At 41.0% G+C, this 27,011-nt stretch overlaps 1 protein-coding gene across 2 annotated transcripts in view; it reads right to left on the bottom strand.

The window, feature by feature from the left end:
- Positions 1-27,011, bottom strand: part of LOC133576296 (kelch-like protein 29) — a 490,295-nt gene that overhangs the window by 6,687 nt on the left and 456,597 nt on the right. For both annotated transcript variants that reach the window (XM_061929422.1, XM_061929421.1), the window contains 2 exons: positions 5,624-5,817; positions 7-151 (listed from right to left, as the gene is read on the bottom strand). In XM_061929422.1, coding sequence (XP_061785406.1) covers positions 7-151; positions 5,624-5,817 — 339 coding nt within the window. The remainder of the gene's footprint in view (positions 1-6; positions 152-5,623; positions 5,818-27,011) is intronic.

Below are 27,011 nucleotides of genomic sequence, written 5' to 3'. Positions count from 1 at the left end.
TGTTACCTGCAGTACTGTCTGGAATGGTTCATGTTGGGCCCCGCCTTGATGTTTCCTTTGTCGGGGTCATAGATGGTGGTGGCCCTGGCGTAGGCTCCTCCCAGGATGTACACCAGACCATTGAGACTCACTGCTGGTGCGTATTTGTTATCTGGAGACAAGCCAGCAGCAACGTTACTTTTGTGTGTTTGTGACGCTCTCTCACACACAACTACCGGTACTTTTTCATGTTGGATTTTCCACACATTCTCAAATCCTCTCCCTCCTTCTTCCTGTTGGACACCAAGTGAAGCACGCAAACGCCAACATGGCGTGAACAACGATGAGTATTTATTGACTGCATGTGTGTATTTTACACCATGGATTAAGTTGAAGGTGTTTGAACGCTGATGTGTAACAAGAGACAACATGTCCCCACCCCTTTTTTCTCATAGTCTATGACAGGGGTGTCAAACTCAAATACAGAGTGGGCCAAAATTTAAAACTGAACAAAGCCGCGGGCCAAGGTTGAACAAATTAACCTTTTAATAGGGACCCAAACAAGTTTTGCATTGAATATTGAACAAGCAAGGCTTACCGTATATAACTTTATAGTGACATGCAAAATCGAGTTTCAAATAATAATAATAATTTAAAAATATCAATGGCATATCAAATAAAATTTAAATAAAAATTGAATGCCTCTTTTCTATTTGCAGCCTTCTGAGGTAAATATCAAAATAAACTTTTTCCACAAGCTAATAATACATTTGAAAATAAAATAACAATAATGAATTAATCAAACAAGGCAGCACGGTGGCAGAGGGATTAGTGCATCTGCCTCACAATACGAAGGTCCTGAGTAGTCTTGGGTTCAATCCCGGGTACGGGATCTTTCTGTGTGGAGTTTGCATGTTCTCCCCGTGACTGCGTGGGTTCCCTCCGGGTACTCCGGTTTCCTCCCACCTCCAAAGACATGCACCTGGGGATAGGTTGATTGGCAACACTAAATTGGCCCTAGTGTGTGAATGTGAGTGTGAATGTTGTCTGTCTATCTGTGATGGCCCTGCGATGAGGTGGCGACTTGTCCAGGGTGTACGCCGCCTTCCGCCCAAGACTACTCAGGACCTTCGTATTGTGAGGCAGATGCACTAACCCCTCTGCCACCGTGTATGCAGTTGTTTAATATGGTCCGGTATATAATATATACAGTAGTTTAATTTATTACAGTGCATAATATATACAGTAGTATATACAGCATTTTAATCTAGTACAGTACATAATATATACAGTAGTTTATTATAGTACGGTATATAACATACTGTATTTTATTACAGTACAGTATATAATATATACAGTAGTTTAATATAGTACAGTACATAATATATACAGTATTTGATTACAGTACAGTACATAATATATACAGTATTTTATTATAGTACAGTATATAATATATACAGTAGTTTAATATGGTACAGTATATAATATATACATTTTATAATATATACAGTAGTTTAATATAGTACAGTATGTAATAGGTTCTGTCATATCTGCTTTTACGTCAACAAATATTAGCCAGATTTACACATTCAAGTTTGATTTAAAGATGAAGGCATGTCAAAGATCATCTATATGACAGGAGTGCTCTCTGTACTTCCTGAATAACACTTTGGGTTGGGGTTGGTGTTTGGGCTGAGTTGGGGCTTGAGTTCGGAGCTGGACGATTATGGCATAAATAATACCGGTAATCACAATTATTTTTGATTGATATTGAAATCACAACTATAAACATGATTATGTATTAATTTGAAAACATTATTTATTGTACTACCAAAACTCAACTTTAAACATAATTTAAAAGAACTACCGGATATAAATGTGTCACAAATAAACAACAACAAACTAATAGCAGTACAACAATACATTTAAATAACAATAGCAATATGAAAAAAACTTATCAGTTTTTCCGTTTGATTTTTTTAATTTTCTGTTTACCGTTCATATTTATTTTACCACCATAGAGTTTGCTTGGCTGGGTTGGTACAGTGGCGGTGCCATCCACGTCACTGCCCTTGTGTCCTTGGGCAAGATACTTTACCCGCCTGATCCCAGTGCCACCCGCACTGGTTTAAATGAAACTAGTTTCATTATGAATATCCATCCATCCATTTTCTACCGCTTATTCCCTTTTGGGGTCGTAATTTGCACAACCATGATGCATATATTTTCTTTAAAAAAAGGTTAAAAAATGTACATACATTATAAAACAAATTTGTGTTTTTAGCAATCATTAGCAACATGTACTTATTCTTATATCGTTTTGCTCTATTGTTATAATTGTTATTATTGTACAATGTGCCAATGTGACTGCTGGTCTTTCAAGTAGAGGAAGCTCATTTTCAATTACTGTCTAAATGTATAGTCTCCAAAAACAAATACAAGACAACATCCTAGAACACGCCTAAAAAAAATACAACAAAGTTAAAATCTGCACGAGGGGTGTACCTAATAATGTGGCCTAACCCCTTACTGTTACTGGCTGCTGCTCAGGCAGATGTGAGCGAGGCTATAGTAGTTATGTAACGTTAAAACACACACACACACACGCACGCACGCACGCACGCACGCACGCACGCACGCACGCACGCACGCACGCACGCACGCGCGCGCGCACGCACGCGCGCACGCACGCGCGGTATTAACAGGAGAGTAGTAGTATCAGGCATACACACCCGCCAGGCACAGGTAGACATGAGTTATATAACAAGCACGTTCCTATGTGCAGTAATAATAATGGCTAGTAGTAATAATGGTTGGATTTTGGGCTTCCTTACCGCACACACCTTTCAAAGTGTGTGTGCGTGTGTGTGCATGTGTGAGAGCTTGTGTGCACGCGTTGCAGGGCCTACAAACCCTCATCAAAAGTGACGAGTGATCTTTCGCAGCGTGAACAAGAAACGGCAAACAAAAATAGTGCTCTACAGTCATCAATCTCCTGTGTGTGTGTGTGTGTCTGTGTGTGTGTGTGTGTGTGTGTGTGCGTGTCTGTGTGTGTGTGTGTGTGTGTGTGTTGCTTACATCTGTATGCTGACCACCCATCCCCCTCTCACACACACTCGCACCCCTTCCCTCCCTCGTTTGCTGTAAACTATTTATGAAACGTGGTTGCTCGTCGGCATAAAGGTCAGTGCAGCCGTCTCTCCAAATGCCAACATTTGGAGATGTGTGTGTTGAAAATGTGAGCTTTTGTTGCACAACACAGTCTTTTGTTCAAGTGTACACCTGTTAGTGTGAATGGAGATGTCAGAGGTACACAATAGTGTATTGGAAGTGTGATACAGTATAAAGTGCTTTTAGTGATCACAACAGACAACACACCTATTTGTGTGTCTGTAGCTTTAATGCTAATGAGCTGTGTTTTGTCCATGCCTGTCACTATTTTTTACTTTATCCACTTTTTACATCCACACTGTATCTCTGCACTTGTCCAATATACTAGTTGACATACTGTATATCAACGACAGCAACGTAACATCAAAAAGTGCACTGTGCGACAGGAGTTTTGTCACTGGATCATTTCTGATACACTTCCACCTTTTTATCTGTAACCATAATACAAAACCCAAAACCAGTGAAGTTGGCACGTTGTGTAATTCAGAAATAAAAACAGAATAATATGATTTGCAAATCCTTTTCAACCTATATTCAATTGAATAGACTGCAAATACAAGATATTTAATGTTCAAACTGAGAAACTTAGTTTTTCTTTGCAAATAATCATTAACTTAGAATTTAATGGCAGCTACACATTGCAAAAAAGTTGGCACAGGGGCATTTTTACCACTGTGTTACATGGCCTTTCCTTTTAACAACACTCAGTAAACGTTTGGGAACTGAGGAGACCAATTTTTTCAGCTTTTCAGGTGGAATTCTTTCTCATTCTTGCTTGATGTACAGCTTACGTTGTTCAACAGTCCGGGGTCTCCGTTGTTGTATTTTACGCTTTATATTGCGCCACACATTTTCAATGGGAGACAGGTCGGGGCTACAGGCAGGCCACTCTAGTACCCGCACTCTTTTACTATGAAGCCACGCTGTTGTACTTACAGATGTAGCGACGAACTGTAGTTACTGACAGTGGTTTTCAGAAGTGTTCCTGAGCCCATGTGGTGATATCCTTTACAAACTGATGTCGGTTTTTGATGCAGTACCGCCTGAAAGATCGAAGGTCACAATGGTTTTTGGCCTTGCTGCTTACATGCAGTGATTTCTCCAGATTCTCTGAACCTTTTGATGATATTACAGACCGTCGATGGTGAAATCCCTAAATTCCTTGCAGTAGCTGGTTGAGAAATGTTGTTCTTAAATAATTTGCTCACGCATTTGTTCACAAAGTGGTGACCCTCGCCCATCCTTGTTTGTGAATGACTGAGCATTTCATGGAAGTTGCTTTTATACCCAATCATGGCACCCACCTGTTCCCAATTAGCCTGTTTACCTGTGGGATGTTCCAAACAAGTGTTTGATGAGCATTCCTCAACTTTTTCAGTCTTTTTTACCACTTGTGCCAGCTTTTTTGAAACATGTTGCAGGCATCAAATTCCAAATGAGCTAACATTTGCAAAAAATAAAGTTTTCCAGTTCGAACGTTAAGTATCTTGTCTTTGCAGTCTATTCAATTGTATATAGGTTGAAAAGGATTTGCAAATCATTGTATTCTGTTTTTATTTACCATTTACACAACATGCCAACTTCACTGGTTTTGGGTTTTGCACTTTGATACATGATTATATTGACAAACATGTTTTATATTGCGTTATTGTTCAATTTAGGACACTCATCATGTATGTCTAGCTTGTGTGTTATTGTGTGCTTATCTGCTGTGTAGCTGCTAGCTCCAAATAGCCTATAGCCTATGTGTACCTTTTGTAAATGACTCGACTAAAACACAAGAAAAGACCAACCTTGTGTGCTTGATGGAGGACATTTAGATGTTAACTGGCTGTCCAGCTTTGCACAAGTAAACACGCTGAAGGCGATTTTACATGCAAGCCGATATCATTTGATACTTGCTTTTTTTGCTGATATTAATATCGGCTCGGAGCACATCTTTAAAAAGTCATCACAGCGCATTATAATTCATCAAGATCTACTATGTCATTTCATTTGCACACTCAGTAGAATCAGACAACATCTCACAGCTGACAAAAGTGATGTTTGGATAGTATTTGTGTTGTTTTAGCAAAAGAACAAAATGCTCCCTTTGCTGCAGCGATGATGAAGTTAAAGTCACCCGCTGGTTCCTCCATGCAGCCCACTGAGGCTCCACCACAGGCAGAGAGTAGTGATTGTTGTTATTGTTTGGCCCCGGGTGTCGAGCACACAGTAATGAGTATTGTGTGTTGACGGGACCTCGCAAAAAAACAAACATCTTTGGTACAGTTTCCCTGAGGAGAAGTGCTACTAATAATTGTGCACAACTTATCCTCTATTTGTTTTGTCGCAGTTGCACATTTGAGAAGTACAAAACCCACCCCACAAATGTCCACTGCAGTGGACGTAACTTTGTTTAAAGATGTCCTACGCAAACACAAAAACACTTGTTGGAAAACAATGTACGTATTTTTGCGTGCTGGCCACTCACCTATCATGGGCGACTCTATGAAGCTCCAGGTGTTAGTCTGTGGCACGTAGGACTGCAGCACCCCCGCCGAGCGGCCTGCCTCGTTGACGCCGCCAAACACGTACACCTTGCCGCCGCAGACTGTGGCCGCCGCCGAGTGAACCGGCTTGGGCAGCGGCGACACCGTCTCCCACTGGTTGGTGATGGTGTCATACCTGTGTGGGGGGGAAGACAGGATAATATATTAGTTTGTCTTTTTTTTTTTTTAAACTCCTGTTTCAATGCCAGCATGGATGCAGCTTAGTTTACATAGCAAACTACTAAAAGGGGAACAACATTTTTTTTTTTAAATGTTGCCTATCATTCATAATCATTATGAGAGACAAGAACACACATCTTCTTTTTTAGGATTTTAAATATGATAAAACTTTGCAGTTATTAGGAGTCACCTACTGTCGCGGTCAAAAGTTTACATACACTTGTAAAGAACATAATGTCATGGCTGTCTTGAGTTTCCAATAATTTCTACAACTCTTATTTTTTTGTGATAGAGTGATTGGAGCACATACTTGTTGGTCATAAAAAACATTCATGAAGTTTGGTTCTTTTATGAATTTATTATGTATCTACTGCAAATGTGACCAAATCTGCTGGGTCAAAAGTATACATACAGCAATGTTAATATTTGGTTACATGTCAATCAATCATCAATCATCAATGTTTATTTATATAGCCCTAAATCACAAGTGTCTCAAAAGGCTGCACAAGCCACAACGACATCCGCGGTACAGAGCCCACATAAGGGCAAGGAAAAACTCACAACCCCAATGGGACGTCGATGTGAATGACTATGAGAAACAGTCCCTTGGCAAGTTTCACTGCAATAAGGCGCTTTTGGTAGCCATCCACAAGCCTCTGCCAAGCTTCTGGTTGAATTTTTGACAACTCCTCTTGACAAAATTGCTGCAGTTCAGCTAAATTTGTTGGTTTTCTGACATGGACTTGTTTCTTCAGCATTGTCCACACGTTTAAGTCAGGACTTTGGGAAGGCCATTCTAAAACCTTAATTCTAGCCTGATTTAGCCATTCCTTTACCACTTTTGACGTTTTTTGGGTCATTGTCCTGTTGAAATTAATTATTTCAACCTGATGTTCGCTTATTCACAAGCAATTTGAATGACTTTCTCTTCAGAATGTGTCTCCAATCAGTCAGCCATGTTGTAGTTAGGAATTGCGCCAAATAGCTGGGACCCGTGCATATGGAGTGTACTTACAGATATGTTAGAACCAGTGTTGGGTTAGTTACTGAAAAACAGTAACTAGTTACAGTTACTAGTTACTTTATTTCAAAAGTAACTCAGTTACTAACTCAGTTACTTACACCAAAAAGTAATGCGTTACTGTGAAAAGTAACTATTTAGTTACTTCTTCTACTTTTTTTTTTTAAAGCTCCCATTAATGCCCTTTTAGCCTTCATTTTAGTACTGTTATTGCACTGGAGAATAATACAATCTGTTGATCAACTTGACATACATTTGCATCACTGAACGCTGCTAAGCAATGTGCTCTACATACAACACACAAAGACAAAGATATGTTTCATAGGGCCAATTTATTTCAGGCCAGAACAAATTGACAAAACTATTTTAAATAGCTGCAACATAACATACATAAGTAACAAACAGCATAATAACACTAACACTAACCACGTTAAACCCAGATTCCGAACTAATAAAGGTCTTAACTCATTCTCTTTCTATGCCACTTCAATATGGAATGCACTCCCAACAGGTGTAAAAGAAAGGGCATCTCTATCCTCCTTCAAAACCGCACCAAAAGAACACCTCCAGGCAACTACAACCCTAAACTAACACCCTCCCTTCCACATAATACCTCTTCGGATTGTAAATAATCAAATGTAGACACTTTTTCTTATACTTTCTGATCTCTCTCTCTGTGTCCACTACTTGCTGTACATATCCTACCAAGTCAGTCCTACACTGTTTCAATGTCCATTTCTCTGATGATGCAATTGTTGATGACTGAAGTGTTGATACCAACCAAACCTAACCCCCCCCTCCATATCCCACACCCCGGATTGTAAATAATGTAAATAATTCAATGTATATACCCTGATGATTATCTTGTGTGATGACTGTATTATGATGTTAGTATATATTTGATAGTATATATCTGTATCTGGACCCAGACTTAAACAAGTTAAAAAACTTATTTGGGTGTTACCATTTAGTGGTCAATTGTACGGAATATGTACTGTACTGTGCAATCTACTAATAAAAGTTTCAATCAATCAATCAATCAATCAACAACATAGCTGTAAAGCTGGCTTCACCTAAGGAAGGCACACGTGACATACACAGAGCCTAACCAGGCAGATTTGAATTGTTGTTTTGGGCAGTAGACGGGATCTTTGATCCAAGACACAACTTACATTTAACTAAAATGTTCTTTTCTTTGTGCTCGACAAAAGAAAAGAAGTGAGAATATCTCATACTTGCCAACCCTCCCGAATTTCACTGCCTCTCCCTGGGACAACCATTCTCCAAATTTCTGCCGATTTCCAGCCGGACTTAAGGCACGCCCCCTCCCGGTCTGTGCGGATCTGAGTGAGGACAGCCTGTCGTCACGTCCGCTTGGCCAACCAAAAAGTAACCACAGAACACTATACCGTATAGGCGTATAGTGTTCTGTGGTTACTTTTTTGTTGGCCAACGGTTGTATTGCGCACCCCCCCTCCCCTCCCGTCCCCTCCCCTTCCCACACTCAGACACACAGTCACACGCACACACAGAGAGCGCAGAGGAAGAATCAGAAGCACGTCTCTGCTTCGCTGGAATAAAACACACTCAGATCCTCAGTTTCTAGCCGATACTACATAAAAAATAACGTAAAATAACGCAGTAACGCATCATGTAGTAACGGTAACTGAGTTATTGAATATAAAAAAATAACGCGTTAGATTACTAGTTACCGCCGAAACTAACGGCGTTACAGTAACGCGTTACAAAGTAACGCGTTAGTCCCAACACTGGTTAGAACTATACGATACTTTGAATTAGAAATGGCAACAGTGGAACATTTTAGCATGCATGTACGAACCAGTTGGCACCACACTAAGAGGATTGAGGAAAAAGAAGGAACTTACTGACTACAACTGTATACAAATGGCAGCCTTGCGCCAAGCTCTTTGGTAAACCTCTACACCACATATGGAGATAGTCGATGATGTAACTATGGCATAGGCAAGTCGGTATACAGTCGTGGTCAAAAGTTTGCATACACTTGTAAAGAACATAATGTCATGGCTGTCTTGAGTCTCCAATAATTTTTACAACTCTTATTTTTTTGTGATAGATTGGAGCACATACTTGTTGGTCACATAAAACATAAGTTTGGTTCTTTTATGAATTTATTTTTGGGTCTACTGAAAATGTGACCAAATCTGCTGGGTCAAAAGTATACATACAGCAATGTTAATATTTGGTTACATGTCCCTTGGCTAGTTTCACTGGCAGCAAAACAGGCCCAGAGCATAATACTACCACCACCATGCTTGACGGTAGGAATGTTGTTCCTGGGATTAAAGGCCTCACCTTTTCTCCTCCAAACATATTGCTGGGTATTGTGGCCAAAAAGCTCAATTTTGGTTTCATCTGACATCACATGGACAAAGATACGACCTTCTGGAGGAAAGTTATGTGGTCAGATGAAACAAAAATTGAGCTGTTTGACCACAATACCCAGCAAAATGTTTGGAAGAGAAAAGGTGTCTTGCACTGTCTTGCATGTTTGGTATTAAATATTTACTTTTTTCTAAAAACATATTAAATATATTTAAAATACAATAGTTATATAATGGTAAGTGTGAAGCGACTGGAATGAGGATCAGCACTTCCAAGTCCAAGTCCATGGTTCTCACCCAGAAAAGGGTGGAGTGCCATCTCAGGGTGGAGGAGTTCAAGTACTTTGAGGTCTTGTTCACGAGTGAGGGAAGAGTGGATCGTGAAATCGACAGGCGGATCGGTGCAGCGTCTTCAGTGATGCGGACACTATCGGTTTGTCGTGGTGAGCCTCAAGGTAAAGCTCACAATTTACTGGTTGATCTATCCCTATCCTCACCTCTGGTCATGAGCTTTGGGGTATGACCAAAAGGACAAGATCACGGGTACAAGCGACCGACATGAGTTTCCTCCGTCGGGTGGCGGTGCTCCCCCTTAAAGATAGGGTGAGACGCTCTGTCATCCAGGAGGAGCTCAGAGTAAAGCCGCTGCTCCTCCACATTGAGAGGAGCCAGATGAGGTGGTTCGGGCATTTGGTCAGGATGCCACCCGAACGCCTCCCGAGGTAGGTGTTTAGGGCACGTCTGACCAGTAGGAGACCACGGGGGAAGACCCAGGACACGGCCTGGGAACGCCTCGGGATCCCCCAGGAGGAGCTGGATGAAGTGGCTGGGGAGAGGAAAGTCTGCTTAAGCTGCTGCGCCCGCGACACAACTTAGGATAAGCGGAAGAAGATGGATGGATAAATAGTTATGTAATCATAAAAAAACATTGGTAGAGTTATTTACATGATTATGTTTAAAATATAGTAACATTATAAAATATATATTTTATTGTTCTTTAAACAAGGCCACCTGCTCAGTGGCCTTGTGGTTAGAATGCCCGCCCTGAGACTGAAAGGTCGAGAGTTTAAAACCCCGGCCGAGTCATACCAAAGACTATAAAAATGGGACCCATTACCTCCCTGCTTGGCACTCGGCATCAAAGGTTGGAATTGGGGGTTAAATCACCAAATTATTCCCAAGCGTACTGCTGCTGCTCACTGCTCCCCTCACCTCCCAGGGGGTGAACATGGGGATGGGTCAAATGCAGAGGATAATTTCACCACACCTAGTGTGTGTGTGTGTGTGTGTGTGTGTGTGTGTGTGTGTGAGACTATCGTTGGGACTTTAACTTTAACTTTAATGTACAAATATTTTTCTGGACACGAGAGCGTCCAAATAGCATATTGTGCTATCATTTTTTAGTGGGACTGATCTTCCTCTCACCATGTGATGGACTCTTTAGGCAAAACAAAGAGGATTTTTTTGTCAAAAATGTGAAAGCCATATTTGTGTATCAGCCTTTAACAAAATCTGCAGGCAGCAATGTTTAGTCTTTGTGTTCACAAGGAGCCTTGAGAGCGTTATTTTTGAATGAACTCCACAAGTCCATTTAGCAAACACTTCTACGAGGTTATTGGCATTCATTTAGAGCAGGGGTCGGCAACTTAAAACGTTGAAAGAGCCATATTAGACCAAAAATACAAAAAACGAATCTGTCTGGAGCCGCAAAAAATGAGAAGCCGTATATAAGTCTTATAATGAAGGCAACACATGATATAAGTGCCTATATTAGCCTACTATCAAAATGACTATGTGTCGCAGGCTGAAGCAAATCTTTGTTGACAGAAATGTTGAAATATAATATTTATTCTACACATTTTTACAACATTAGAACACATTAGTAAATCAGAGGCTACTCAGAAGGTGAGATAACTCCTTGAAATTACTGGCTTTTAATTGCCAAAGGTATAGATGTGTGTGACCAAATTAAAGGCTGTCTTCTTTTAATAGATATACTACAATCTTTGGCGAGCTAGGTAATGTTTGCTGTGGTCTGGAACAACATCGCACACAAACAACTACCTGAAATGCAGCCAATATTACATACAGATAATGGTAAATGGGTTGTACTTGTATAGCGCTTTTCTACCTTCAAGGTACTCAAAGCGCTTTGACACTACTTCCACATTTACCCATTCACACACACATTCACACACTGATGGAGGGAGCTGCCATGCAAGGCGCTAACCAGCACCCATCAGGAGCAAGGGTGAAGTGTCTTGCTCAGGACACAACGGACATGACGAGGTTGGTACTAGGTGGGGATTGAACCACGGCCACTCTTCCACTGCGCCACGCCGTCCCATAATGTGTCATGAAACATGCAAAACTAAATTATATACAAAGAGGATAAAAGTAAAGGATATTAAATGAGCTCAAATATACCTACAAATGAGGCATAATGATGCAATATGTACATATAGCTCGCCTAAATAGCGTGTTAGCATTGATTAGCTTGCAGTCATGCACTGACCAAATATGCCTGATTAGCACGCCAACAAGTCAATAACATCAACAAAGTGCACCTTTGTGCATTCACACACAGCATAAAACTTTTGATGGACAAAATGAGACAAAGAAGGAGTGGAAGATTTTACATGTAAACAAACTGTTGCGTCACAGTCCACACTGTGGTGAGTTCAAGAACCGCCAAAATTAGTAGGACAAAACAGTGTTCACCAAATACTCTCATCAGTGAAGTATACACAAACATATTAAACAGTGGGCTCTATAACAATTGGGAAGGTTTGTGTCATGTTTGTCCTCTTTGTGTCATGTTTGTCCTCAAACAAAAAACATACTAATACAAAAAATTATTTCCCCCCCATCTTTTTGCATTTTCAATCCTTTTTTAAAAATGCTCCAGGGAGCCACTAAAGAGCCGCATGCGGCTCGAGAGCCACGGGTTGCTGACCCCCAATCTAGAGGATCGCCTAATTGTCAATAAATTCTACTTCTTTAATTCCACACCAAGTCGCCTCCGGGGTCCTCAGAATGACAAACATTCCCTCCTGATAACGTCCTTTCTTTGAGACCACGTGGACTTTATCAGCACTCCCAAGCTCTAATTAGCGCTGATTGAACACGATGCGCTGGCGCCACCATCTGGTTGAGTCCCGCTGAGAAAGAAGGACGCACACATCTCGTTCCGACATAATTAACTGGCCGATGGAGGTTGATACAGTTCAGAGGGTCAAACTCGGCTGGAGGGACAGCGCTGATTAAGACTGAAGGACGGCTGCAAACAGCTGCCACTGATGACAACACACTACAAAAGCACGTTTGCATTTAAAAACTGCTTTTAGCTCCACAACAGTACCAACATCTGATGTCTGTAGAAGTAATAGGCTACATTTCCATCAGCAGACGTGCCATTTTTGATGACATTGCCATTTCTGGTGTCATTACCATTTTTAGTGTTGCAATATTACCATTATTGGTAATATTGCCCTTTTCAGTGATATCATCATTTTAGTTTCATTATTAAAGTTAAAATTAAAGTACCAATGATTGTCACACACACACTAGGTGTGGCACAATTATTCTCTGCATTTGACCCATCACCCTTGATCACCCCCTAAGAGGTGAGGGGAGCAGTGAGCAGCAGTGGTGGCCGGGCCCAAGAATAAGTTTTGGTGATTTAACCCCCAATTCCAACCCTTGATGCTGAGTGCCAAGCAGGGAGATAATGGGTCCCATTTTTTTAGTCTTTGGTATGACTCGGCCGGGGTTTGAACTCACAACCTACCGATCTAAGGGCGGACAGACACTCTAACCACAAGGCCACTTAGTAGGTTTTTATCTTTTTTAGTGATATTACCATTTTACCACCATTTTTGGTGATATTGCCATTTTTAGTGACAGCATTCTATTTTTGGCGGGATATTACAGTTTTTGGTGGTATGATCCTTCATTGATTCAGAGTTTCACTTTTTATCTGAGTTCCTGGAGTGCGTATCCTGTATTAAAAACTGGTTGTCCTCAAATTTCCTCCAGATAAATTCAAACAAAACGGAAATTCTGATAATTGCTCCCGATAAAAAGATCCCCCTGATCAAGAACTCCCTTGGTGCTCTGTGTGCATCTGTTAAAACAGCCTCAGAAACGTTAGGGTAGTGTTTGATCAGTCAATGTCTTTGGAGGGTCACTGCTGTCAACTGAGCAAAAACTGTTTTTATCATCTCAGAAATATTTCTAAAGTGAGAAATTTGTTGTCAAAATTGGATCTCGAAATGATCATTCACACGTTTATTTCGCATCGTATTGACTATTGCAATTCTCTCTTCAACAAGTCACAGCTAAAGAGACTTCAGATTGTACAAAATGCGGCTGCCAGACCTTTGACCGGTGCACCCAAAACAGCCCATATCACCCCCGTTTTATCCAGTCTTCATTGGCTTCTAGTTACATTCCGCATTGTGTTTAAGATTTTAGTCCTGACATTCCGTGCGTTGCATGGTGGGGCCCCTCAGTACATCACTGACTTGCTATGCCCCTACACTTCAGGGCGCAGTCTCCGGTCTTCAGGCCAGGGTCTTCTAAAGATCCCCAAAACTTGTTTTAAAACCCGTGGAGACCCGGCATTCCAGGCTATAGCTCCCAGACTGGAACAATTTGCACCAGTCCCTCCGTGATCTTGACTGTGTGGAAACTTTTAAGAAACATTTGAAAACTTCTCTTTTCAGTAAAGCTTTTAGTTAATGCACCTTTTAACTATCAATGATTTGTTGTTTTACTTCACCTATGTTTTGTACAGTGCTTTGTGATTTTATCTGTGAAAAGTGCTTTACAAATAAAATGTACTTACTTGCTATTACAATTTTTAGTGATGGAGTATTACCCTCTTTGGTGGTGATATTGCCTTTTTTTGGTCTATAGCAGTGGTTCTTAACCTTGTTGGAGGTACCGAACCCCACCAGTTTCATATGCGCATTCACTGAACCCTTCTTTAGTGAAAAATAAAATGTTTTTTTTTTTCAAATTCAAGACAAAGTTATATGTTTTTGGTAACACTTTAGTATGGGGAAAATATTCTAAGTAACAAAGACTTAATTTAGAGTTTTTTGGACAATAGGGGAACATATTCTAAGTAACATAGACTTAATTTAGAGTTATTTGGTTAGGGTTAGGATTATTTGGTTAGGGCCAGGGTTAGAGGGTTAGGGTTATAATAAGGCCATGCCGAATAAGGCATTAATAAGTACTTAATAATGACTAGTTAACAGCCAATATGTTACTAATTTGCATGTTAATAAGCAACTAATTAATGGTGAATATGTTCCCCGTACTAAAGTGTTACCATGTTTTTTACTGGTGCACAAAATGAACTGTGCATGAACATCACCTTGTTCAAACAACAAAACCAACACAGTGCATAAACTCACAACAAAATACACACCACACACTGCTCGGGATCTTTCAGTGTGGCGTTTGCATGTCCTCCCCGTGACTGTTTGGGTTCCCTTCGGGTACTGCGGATTCCTCCCACCTCCAAAGACATGCACCTGGGTATAGGTTGATTGGCAACACTAAATTGGCCCTAGTGTGTGAATGTGAGTGTGAATGTTGTCTGTCTATCTGTGTTGGCCCTGCGATGAGGTGGCGACTTGTCCAGGGTGTACCCCGCCTTCCGCCCGATTGTAGCTGAGATAGGCTCCAGCGCCCCCCGCGACCCCAAAAAAGGGAATAAGCGGTAGAAAATGGATGGATGGATGGAAATTACACACCTGCAAATCAGTCTGACTTCTGCTGTTGCCGTATCCGTAAGTTTTTATTTACACGATGAGTCGGGTGTGTCTTGACCTCCGCCGAACCCCTGAGCCCGACTCACCGAACCCCTAGGGTTCGAACGGACCCAGGTTAAGAACCACTGGTCTATAGTATGTTGTAAACTAGACTTTTTAAAAAAATAAAAAAAGCAATATATATAATTCAGAACGTCAACAAAAAATCTTGAATGCAGCTGTGTAGTTTTGTATTTGAGTCATGGCAATTTTAGTATTACTAAATACTAAAATATTATTATTGTAAATGTAAAAAGGTGTTTTAAATTCAGCTAAACTTTAATATAAGGGTATTCATGCACCACAAAAATATATTACATTTGATATAGCATAAAATATACAAGCAATTTCATTTAACAGTTTGAATATAGTATTTATGCGTATATGTTTATACTTTGAAATAAGTTAATTCCTAATAAACAAACTTATATTTAATTAATTAAATTAATAGGAATAACAAATTACTACAAATATTTTTTTCTATAATGTAGTGCAGCTGGCATAGGCTCCAGCCACCCCTGCGACCCCGAGAGGGACAAGCGTGAGAAAATGGATGGTATCTAAAAATGTTATACTTATGTGCATAAATCAAAATGTATTTCTAATTAATTTTAAAGTAAAAAAAAAAAACTTTAATAAAAGGGTATTAATGTACCACAAATATTTTACATTTTAAATAGGCTATAATATACAAGTGATTTCATTTAACAGTTTAAAATATCTTATTTATGCGTACAATTTCATAATTTGAAACACATTAATTCCTAATAAACACAGTTATATTTAATACATTTAATTAATAAGAAAAACCAATTACCACAACTTAGTATACAATAATGTATGGGGACGGCGTGGCGAAGTTGGGAGAGTGGCCGTGCCAGCAATCTGAGGGTTGCTGGTTCAATCCCCACCTTCTACCATCCTAGTCACGTCCGTTGTGTCCTTGAGCAAGACACTTCACCCTTGCTCCTGATGGGACTGGTTAGCGCCGTGCATGGCAGCTCCCGCCATCAGTGTGTGAATGTGTGAATGTGTGTGTGTGAATGGGTGAATGTGGAAAATAGTGTCAAAGCGCTTTGAGTTCCTTAAAAAGGTAGAAAAGCGCTATACAAGTACGACCCATTTTACCATTTTACCAATGTTATATTTATGTACACAAATCAAAGTGTACATAATGCATAGTATATAGAAATGTATAAAATCATTGAAAAAATTGACTTTTGGCCCCCCATACCCACTTGCTGGTATCTCTCTAATCCCCCCACAGGCAACGATGACATCGCTTATAGGCTAAAATGGCAGTCATGTGACATGTCTGATGGAGTCAGGCTGACAGACTGGCGTCAAGGTCGGCCAAGATGCGCGCGTGCACATGCGCACGCACGCACGCACGCACGCACGCACGCACGCACGCACGCACGCACGCACGCACGCACGCACGCACGCACACACACACACACACACACACACACACACACACACACACACACATACACACACACCATTTACAGATGGATTAAAGCACATTTCAGTGGCATGCATATAGTACACCACAAAAATGGTGACGCCCCCCCGCAGCGTGTCACCTTCACATAATCCTTGTGGGACACACTACATGTTTGATGCATGATTGACACATGGTAGTCCCTCCCGTTCGTCTTTGTATGTCCTGCATGTACGTCTAATACTGCACGTCTTCCACCAGTGTCTTATTTAATTGCAGAGTGAAAGTCGTGGAGGGCAGAGACCACTCTATAAATAAACAGCGGACCCTCGGAGCTTGTATAGTCGAGGTTATACCTTCTCAAAGGTCACTTGTGGTGGCGGCGGCGAACCGAGTTGGAACCTATCTCATCCTTACAGCTGCTAATTAGTGAGTGGCAGGCGCGTGGAAGGAGGACATGAAGAAGGACGATGGAGGAGAAAATGACATGTCAATCATGGTCAAATACATCAATCGTCACAACCAGCATCTTCTACCATCCAACTCAGTCTGCAAAAACATCAGTCAAAGATCCTCAATATATGACAGGAGCACTCTACTGTTTGAAGAACCTACTTTAAAAAAAAACACTAATCAAAGATCCTCTATATATGACAGGAGTCTATTTCTTACTTTTATTGAAGGCTGTGGATTTGTAGTGCCATCTGGTGAATGTGGACCACTTTCTGTTCACACTGAACCACGTTTTAATTTTGAATTTGAATCAAGCTGAGACCACTTTCTAATTAGGTTTGTGGACCAAATTGGAACAAAAAATGAACCATCGGAAAAGGACTCTGTGTTCACATTAGGGTTGTACGGTATACCAGTATTAGTATAGTACCGCGATACTAATGAATCATATTCGGTACTATACCGCCTCTAAAAAGTACCCGTCGTCGTCACGTTGTGTCATGCAGACGAGAATATTCGCGGCGAGCATAAAACGGTGTTGTAACAACTTCAAAATCACTAATCCTCATCTCCATGGCGACAAATATAGTACATTTATGTCAGGCATCATCCCTGTAGGACGAGGGCTAACTATTCATGCATCACTACAAACCGGTGTCATAATATTAGATGTGTTAAAAGTGATCTATAGTTGACATAGTCCAATCATTAACCTTCAAATCCATTGTCTTAACATTGAACACATGACACACAAGTGAATAAAGGGCATGTTTAGTCAACAGCCATACATGTCACACTAAGGGTGGCCATATGAACAACGCTAACACTGTCATAAACATGTGCCATATAGTGAAACCACACTAAACAACAATGACAAACACATTTTGGGAGAATATTTGCACGGCAACACAACATAAACACTACAGAACAAATTCCCAGAATTCCCTGCAGCACCAACTCTTCCGGGACGCTACGATATAAACAAACGCCATTGGTGGATCTATACCTAACAGCCACTGTAATGATACCAAGTACAGGAGCGTATTTAGTCGATACTACTATGATTACATCAATATTTTTTAGCATCACAAAATCTTACTTTGTTTTTTTTAAAAATTTACATTATGTTTATAAACTCAGGAAATATGTCCCTGGACACACGAGGTCTTTGAATATGACCAATGTATGATCCTGTAACTACTTGGTATCGGATTGATACCCAAATTTGTGGTATCATCCAAAACTAATGTAAAGTATCAAACAACAGAAGAATAAGTGATTATTACATTTTAACAGAAGTGTAGATAGAACATGTTACAAGAAAAAGTAAGCAGATATTATGAACATGTGGATTAATAATTCATTTTCTACCACTTGTCCTTAATAATGTTGACAAAATAATAGAATGATAAATGACACAATATGTTACTGCATATGTCAGCAGACTAAATTAGGAGCCTTTGCTTGTTTACTTACTACTAAAAGACAACTTGTCTTGTATGTTCATTATTTAATTTAAGGACAAACTTGCAATAAGAAACATATGTTTAATATACCCCAAGATTTTATGTTAAAATAAAACCAATAATGCAATTTTTTGTGGTCCCCTTTATTTGGAAAAGTACCGAAATACATTTTCATACCGGTACCAAAATATTACTATCGGGACAACACTAGTTCACATTGATTTTAAAGAGCATCCACTCCAGATCTGCTTTTATCAATACAAACAACTTGGAAGACCACTCAGGTAGTTTGGTTTTGAGAGAACCTCCTGCACATTGTCAGTAGTTTCCTCTGCTTTGGCGTTTCTAAAATGGCGTCATCCATCACAATCTTCATTGTTATGCTCGCAGAGGTTGCTAATAAAGTCTGCAAGGAACAAGACTCGCTTTATAGAAGTCAAGTTATTCCCATTAAGAAATCGTTGACATGAAATCTCAGTCATTAGGAAAGGAGCTTGGAGAGAGACCCCATGTGGTGTCGGGGGTGTCACAGAGGGCAGGGGGTGTTTGCCGGGTTAGTGAGGCTTTAAGAATGGCGGAAACCCTGACAGCGCGCAGCGGGGTCCAGCGCCGTTAGTTTGCTTAATCCCGAGGAGCAAGGGATTAGCTCAGCAGGGGGAGTCCGCCTCTGCAGGGGGGCTTTGGGAGCATCTTGTCGCTGACTGCTAGTGCCATGGCGGGGTGGGGTCTCGCTCCATGCGGCGCCACCCACCCAACTAACCTTCCCTGGAAAAAGAGCTCCACCTCAACATGTGGAAACTCTGATCATTAGCCATGAAGCTCAAGAGAAAAAAAGTGAATAAGATTTCCCATGATCCTCTTGGTCCGCTTTGCTTCCTGGGAGCGATTGTATCTTCTCTCTCTCATCATCAACTCACTTCTTGCACGACTGTCTCTCGGGGTGCTTGCTTTGCCAGGTGCTAATCAATTGTAGGATCTCCTCTTATTACCTGGATGACTGCTTCCTGCTGTAGGCCCAGAAGACGTACATCATCATTGCTTTGTTTTAAGACTTCAAGTGGACTATTTTAGGCAGTGATGGGAAAGCAACTTGGAAAATGTAGCAAGCTTAGCTAATAGTTACTCTCCATTAAATGTAGCTAAGCTACAGGTGAAACTGTACCAACAGAATTGTAACAAGCTACACGGCAAAAATAGCTTTCTAAATCAACACTACATATGTACACTATATTGCCATAAGTATTTGGCCACCTGCCTTGACTCACATATGAACTTGAAGTGCCATCCCATTCCTAACCAATAGGGTTCAATATGATGTCGGTCCACCTTTTGCAGCTATTATAGCTTCAACTCTTCTGGGAAGGCTGTCCACAAGGTTGCGCAGTGTGTTTATAGGAATTTGCCACCATTCTTCCAAAAGCGCATTGGTGAGGTCACACACTGATGTTGGTCGAGAAGGCCTGGCTCTCAGTCTCCGTTCTAATTCATCCCAACGGTGTTCTATCCGGTTCAGGTCAGGACTCTGTGCAGGCCAGTCAAGTTCATCCACACCAGACTCTGTCATCCATGTCTTTATGGACCTTGCTTTGTGCACTGGTGCACAGTCATATTGGAAGAGGAAGTTGCCCGCTCAAAACTGTTCCCACAAGGTTGGGAGCATGGAATTGTCCAAAATGTTTTGGTATCCTGGAGCATTCAAAGTTCCTTTCACTGGAACTAAGGGGCCAAGCCCAACTCCTGAAGAACAACCCCACACCATAATTCCTCCTCCACCAAATTTCACACTCGGCACAATGCAGTCCGAAATGTACCGTTCTCCTGGCAACCTCCAAACCCAGACTCGTCCATCAGATTGCCAAATGGAAAAGCGTGATTCATCACTCCAGAGAACGCGTCTCCACTGCTCTAGAGTCCAGTGGCGACGTGCTTTACAACGAGATGCAGCTGCTCGGCCATGGAAACCCATTCCATGAAGCTCTCTGCGTACTGTACTAATTGGAAGGTCACATGAAGTTTGGAGCTGTGTAGCAACTGACTGTGCAAAAAGTGGGTTACCTCTTTGCACTATGCTCTTCAGCATCCGCTGACCCCTCTCTGTCAGTTTACATGGCCTACCACTTGGTGGCTGAGTTGCTGTTGTTTCCAAACTCTTCCATTTTCTTATAATAAAGCCCACAGTTGACTTTGGAATATTTAGGAGCGAGGAAATTCCACAACTGGATTTGTTGCACAGGTGGCATTCTATGACAGTTCCACACTGGAAATCACTGAGCTCCTGAGAGCGGCCCATTCTTTCACAAATGTTTGTAGAAACAGTCTCCATGCCTAAGTGCTTGATTTTATACACCTGTGGCCGGGCCAAGTGATTAGGACACCTGATTCTCATCATTTGGATGGGTCGCTAAGTACTTTTGGCAATATAGTGTATATATATATATATATATATATATATATATATATATATATATATACAACTATCCACCAAACTAGTAGGCAGAGAATAAATACTCAGTTTGATTGTTTAGTATAATAAACACAAACTGCCCTGTCTGGTTTTTTAACATTTTTTTTAACTTGCAAAGTTGCGCTGCCATGCACAAAATGAGGGTGAATACACTGGAAACTAATTAAATTAAAGGCAGGTGAACAATAATAACATTAAAGAAACACAAAAATATATATATTCTCTATTGGAATGGGGACTTTTCAGCACAGGAAAAACCACAGTGCAAAGCATTTGTTTCACAAAACAGACATTAACAAACTCTATCTTTACACAAACAGAAATCAATAAAATTGATAAATAAAAGTTTCTGTTAGAACTGGAATCCTATGTAACTTTTTTTTTTTTTTTTTACCAGTGTTAACTAAGCAGCGTTGGGTAATTGGTATTGACACTTTACCACCGCCTCCTTCCTCTCTGAGTGGTTTGCTCTCAAAGCTGTGCCCTGTCAAGTTAGCCAAAACAAAACAGAATTTTTTTTTTAACAGAAATGGTAAAATTTGTGTCAATTAAATAAAAGTACCGGTTAATGGCCTATTGGTGTACCCTGCAACAAACGTAGTTTTTTAAACAAACAACACAGCAAACCTTGCATTAAAATATTATGTTTATGAAGTGCAGGGCTTTATTTTGGAAGCCCTCCTCAAGCGACATTCTTTTACATTCTGGTTGACTTTACACCCCTGCAGTGAATATGATCTGGTCCCAGCAGAGTCTCTTACCTCATGTGCTTTATGATTTTACTTCCTGGTTTTGATGACCCGCCCTATCATGCCTCCAATTGGCCAGTCCGTAAAGTTTTGCCCTAACCTTAGCCAATTGTGACTCATCATACGTAAACCAACCAACCATCGTGGAGTTTCTGCATATTTTTGGTTGTTGTTGAGATTGTATGTATTTTCTCAAAATAAACAGAAATCGAATGTGATTAATAATAAAATGTCTACTGAACGCAGGGACGATCACAGATGCACACACATAAATCCAGAGTATCCTTCCGTGTTTCACAGTTGGGGATGTGGTTGCTGCAATAATCGTGGATGCAGCGGACCACGGCTGTGGCCTCACACCGGATTTCTGCGACTTTGCTCTGTTGCCGTCCATCAACACCCACCGGCTACGTCTGTGATGCGCATTATGGCGGCTTCATAGGACAGCGGGATGATGTCAATGACAAGTTCTCCCAGTGGAAATTGGTATGGAGGATAAATTCAACAAACAAAAAACAAGCTGAAGCTCAGAATGGGAAAAGAGAGGAGGGATGGACTTTCTTAGATTTGTTTTTTTGACTTGATTTTTGTGCTTTTAATTTGGGTGAATCAGCTATTATCAAACACGGAGCTGTTACGCATCCAGTGGAAATTGGGTGTTAGTGGGGGATGCGTTTGCTAACGTGGTGGTGGGTGCAGTCGTGCATTGAGCAGACGGACGACAATTAATCCAGAAATTCTGGACAGGGACGCAATTGCGGTTATGGATACCGTTTTTCATTTATATACTAATTATCCTAAAAGATAATAAATATATACTTTGTATCTCTTTGTATTTTTTTACACACAAATTAATTTAATTGCGAGTTAAAAGTGCAAACAAAACATGCAGTGTGTACCATTTTGTACCACTTACTGGAAATGTTAGGTTGAGGTACCAACAACAGCGATGGGAGGGTATCTAAGGGGGTGGGGCTCCACACTGCTGATTGGTCGACAGTCAAAGGCAAAATTCTGTGCCATTCATACATCTATTCTCATTTAGTCAGGGACTAAACGAGGGACTGTCCAATCATTTTTATTTGGAACATGTTAAAACATTTTTGCTCAAGTGATGAACGACACAAAAGGAGTGGGAAGAAGCACAGCTTGTCTAGTTGCTATGAACAAATTACTTGGCAAGAGAGGCAAGGAAAACCTCCCCTTGTGGGAAGAAACGTTGGACAGAACCTAAAGGCTTTGTGGGGTGGCCGTCTCTCTCAACCAGTTGGGTAAAGAGAGAGAGACGTGGTAGAGGGACAGAGAATATCGAGAGATTACAAATAACACCTACTGTAGTTCATAAGATTAGGATAAAGCAGAGCCTATTTGTTTCCATAACAAGTATCTCACAGGAATATTAGACACTTTACTTCAACAGTTCTTTTGTATACTTTGTGAGCACCATCTGCTTGTACCGTTTCTGGCTCATATTAGTACATTGTTTAAATGATCTACTCAATCCATTCCATAGTTTAATCCCACAAAGAAATACACTAAACACTTTTAAAGTTGTGTGTGTGTATATAAATGCTTTAAATTATTTTTTTTCCTAATATTGTATTTCTCTACTTTTGTTGAGAAATACTGTTGCACATTTCTGGGTAGCCCGTTGTTTGCTTTGTACATCATTTTACAATTACAGTGTTTTGAAAATACCGTGTAAGAAAAGTTAGTTTCAGTATTTGAGGATTAATAAACACAGGATTTGTATGTTCCCAATACCCAGCACAGGGTTGTATATATTTTCAAGTATTTCTTGTATATATATATATATATATAAATAATCCGTTCATGAATGAGTATATCCGTTCGGCCACCATGTTCAATGGAGAAGTCTGATCTACAAAATTTGCAGGCAGCATACCCCTTCCCTTTCGAGCTGTCCTGGATGAACTGAAATTATTTTTTCCAATCATTTTGGAACTTGCAAGCGTACTTCTTATTCTTACTCGTCGTCGCCATGTCTCTTCTTTGTTCTTCCTTCTTCGTCTCTGTTATGTTTTTGGACATTACTAATTGCCGTAGTTTTGAAGCAATGCATGATGGGAATCCGGATGTTGTGTGTCAGTGTATTAACGTGCCGGCTGGAATAAACACACGCTGAGAAATAGCTCCATGCCTGCCTACTTTATGGGTTATAGATAAACCTATGGATAACGAAGACATATATAATAGTCTCCTTTTCAGGTGAGAGAGGACGCTAAAGGCAGTGCCTTTAAAGCACGCCCCCAATATTGTTGTCCGGGTGGAAATCGGGAGAAATTCGGGAGAATGGTTGCCCCGGGAGATTTTCGGAAGGGGTACTGAAATTCGGGAATCTCCCGGGAAAATCGGGAGGGTTGGCAAGTATGCTTGAGGGTTCCAGGTTCGATCCCCGCTTCCGCCATCCTAGTCACTGCCGTTGTGTCCTTGGGCAAGACACTTTACCCACCTGCTCACAGTGCCACCCACACTGGTTTAAATGTAACTTAGATATTGGGTTTCACTATGTAAAGCGCTTTGAGTCCCCAGAAAAAAGCACTATATAAAACATAATTCCCAAATAACTCCACGGTGAAGTTTTGGGGAATTTACTGAGAACTTTACGAAACTGAAACAATACAAAAAGAATGCCATTGTAAGTTAATAATACTAATACAGACACTCATAGATGTTGTTAGCATATTAGCTAATGCTAACAACGCTAGCTTCATAACATTACAATAGCACGTACAAATATGCGTGGAAACACTTCTACAGACACCACACATGGGATGGTTTAGTAACTATGAATTGCTTTAGTTAAATTGTGAAACTTACAAACGTTGCTTGGAGTGATGAATGAAGAATCCTTCCGAGCAGAACGCTATGGACGGTTTTAATTTTGGTTCAGGGCAAAACAGGAAGTACATTTTCAACTCGCAGCACCTGCAATGAGCGAACTTGTCCAAACAATAACACACCATTTTAGTCCTTTGCTGGGGTCTAATGAAAACTATTAAACACAAAACTAATTTGGCAATTAGCTGAAAAAAAAAAATCCATAAATTTGCCACACCTTTTTATAAGCCACAGGGTCAAAAGTGTTGGAAAAAAGTAGCCACCAAATGTCCGGAATTTACAGTAATTGCGATTTTCTTTTCAAAATTGCAATTGCGGTTCAATTCGCAATATTTTAGACATAAAAATACTAAAATAACGAGTGAAGAAGACATGTTATTTATAGACTGTAAATCACCATATTATTCTCTCTATGTGCCACACAGAACAATATGCAATAATTTACTTAAAAAAATATTTGGCGTTATGCAGACAGACTCACAGCTTTTGTCCATAAAGGGAGACGCACTTTTTTTGAAAGACATGACGGCAGATGGATTTTTTTTAATGCATTACAACTTGTAAATACATGTCTGCTTACGGGGAGCCAATGAGAACTCCTCTATTCCATCCCATCCATCCATTTTCTACCGCTTGTTCCTGTCGGGGTCACGGGGGGTGCTGGAGCCTATCCCAGCTGAATTCAGGCGGAAGGCGGGGTACACCCTGGACAAGTCGCCACCTCATCGCAGGGCCAACACAGATAGACAGACAACATTCACAGTCACATTCACCCACTGGGGCTAATTTGGTGTTGGCAATCAACCTATCCCCAGGTGCATGTCTTTGGAGGTGGGAGGAAGCCGGAGTACCCGGAGGGAACCCACGCAGTCACGGGGAGAACATGCAAACTCCCCACAGAAAGATCCTGAGCCCGGGGTCGAACCCAGGACCTTCGTATTCCGGCCATAAAATCGGATAACCATTCAAAAAGTGCCAACAATTCTCCATTTACATTTCATGACTTGAATATCAACCAAGTATTAGTGATATTGTTATTATAAGCGCCAAACTATTTTTAGTGGCGCTGTGATCACGACCGTGTGTCCCTATGTTTACATCTTCGAGTGGTCTGCTGTTTTCTCGCTTCCTTGCTCCCTGCAAGTTTATTGTAGATCATAAATCATGCATCTCACCTGGACATGAGACGTCTGAGTAGGTATTCCGACAAGTTGGTACACTTTGACAGTCATTTACGACCGGAAACTGGCAAGGACAACACGAAAAAAACACTTGTTCCTCTCACCCCTTTTCTACGTGAGGATCATGAGTCATTCTTCATCTAAACGGAATATATAAACATCCTACCATCGGCATCCTAATGACAGCAGACATTTCATTATGTTTGTTGGCTCCCAGAAAGTCTGCAGTGAGCAGAAATCAGGGATGTTGTTGGGGGGAAAAAAAGCAAACATTGTGATGCGTTTTTGAAATGAATGTGCCGCATATGCTTAGAATGACAAATGTCCCCAGCCCTAAAACATTGTGGTTTTGCACCAAGTTGAGTGTTTATATGCAAAAGAGCGACAACTCTGCCAACACAACACCAGTCATTAGGCTGGGCTCCCCCTCGTTAGCATTGCTAGCATTGAAGTGTGCGATTCATAGTTATTTACAACACAACATGCTGTGGGAACACGAGCAACAATGTTTGTCGCTGATTCGTTAGCAGAACACCTCGGATGAGCGGCTGCGATACGGGGTGTTGTGTTGCTAGCAGTCTTCATGAAATATTAACCTGCAATGGCGCTTGAAGGGCGCACAAACCTGAGCGTTGCACGCAATAAATAAAACAAAAGCACGTCGTGATTGACACATCATTAGACAGCCATGAATTATTCAAAATCTGCAATCATATTCGTTGGCAAAAAGGATCGACAAGCGAGGCAAAGGCGCCAGCTCGGGGCACCTGATTGCAAGTTAAAAGCCTCCCCAACTCCGCTGCTGCCAAACCGGAAAAATAAAAAAAACGTGTCAAGTCATTAGCGAGCACGGGAACAGTCGGCTCTGGTCCTCAGGAGTGTTGATTTGTGCCGCGCTTCCCGAAAGAAAAGGCAGAATCCCCGGTAGCTTTGCAGAGCCTCTGATTGAAGGCATAATTGCGACTGTGGGCTCGCATTTCACGGTGAGGAGCGTGAAACCCTTGGCGAGATGGATGGAGAGGTGCGGCGCCACAGAGGCAGCAAAGGACTGCAAATGAGGCGGCCGCCGTGCAGGCCTCTGTGTAAATAAGACGCGTTGTGTATACACACACACGCGCACATACTTGAGGAAGAAAGAAACGTGCTTTGTGTGTTTGTAGACAATCTGCGCATCAATCAGGCGATGAGCGCAGCGAATCAATGATGGCGGCGGCGTCCCCTAGCTTCCATCTGCATATCAAACACGGCAGCCACTAACTAACGCTGACTAATATTTTTTTAATATATATTTTATCTATTTTTGTGCGTGTACATACATGTAT

This window comes from Nerophis lumbriciformis, linkage group LG34 (genome assembly GCF_033978685.3).
Source record: "Nerophis lumbriciformis linkage group LG34, RoL_Nlum_v2.1, whole genome shotgun sequence".
In the NCBI taxonomy this organism is placed as follows: Eukaryota; Metazoa; Chordata; class Actinopteri; order Syngnathiformes; family Syngnathidae; genus Nerophis; species Nerophis lumbriciformis.
The sequence above is the reverse complement of the archived record's forward strand: the minus strand, read 5'-3'. Positions and strand labels throughout refer to the sequence as shown.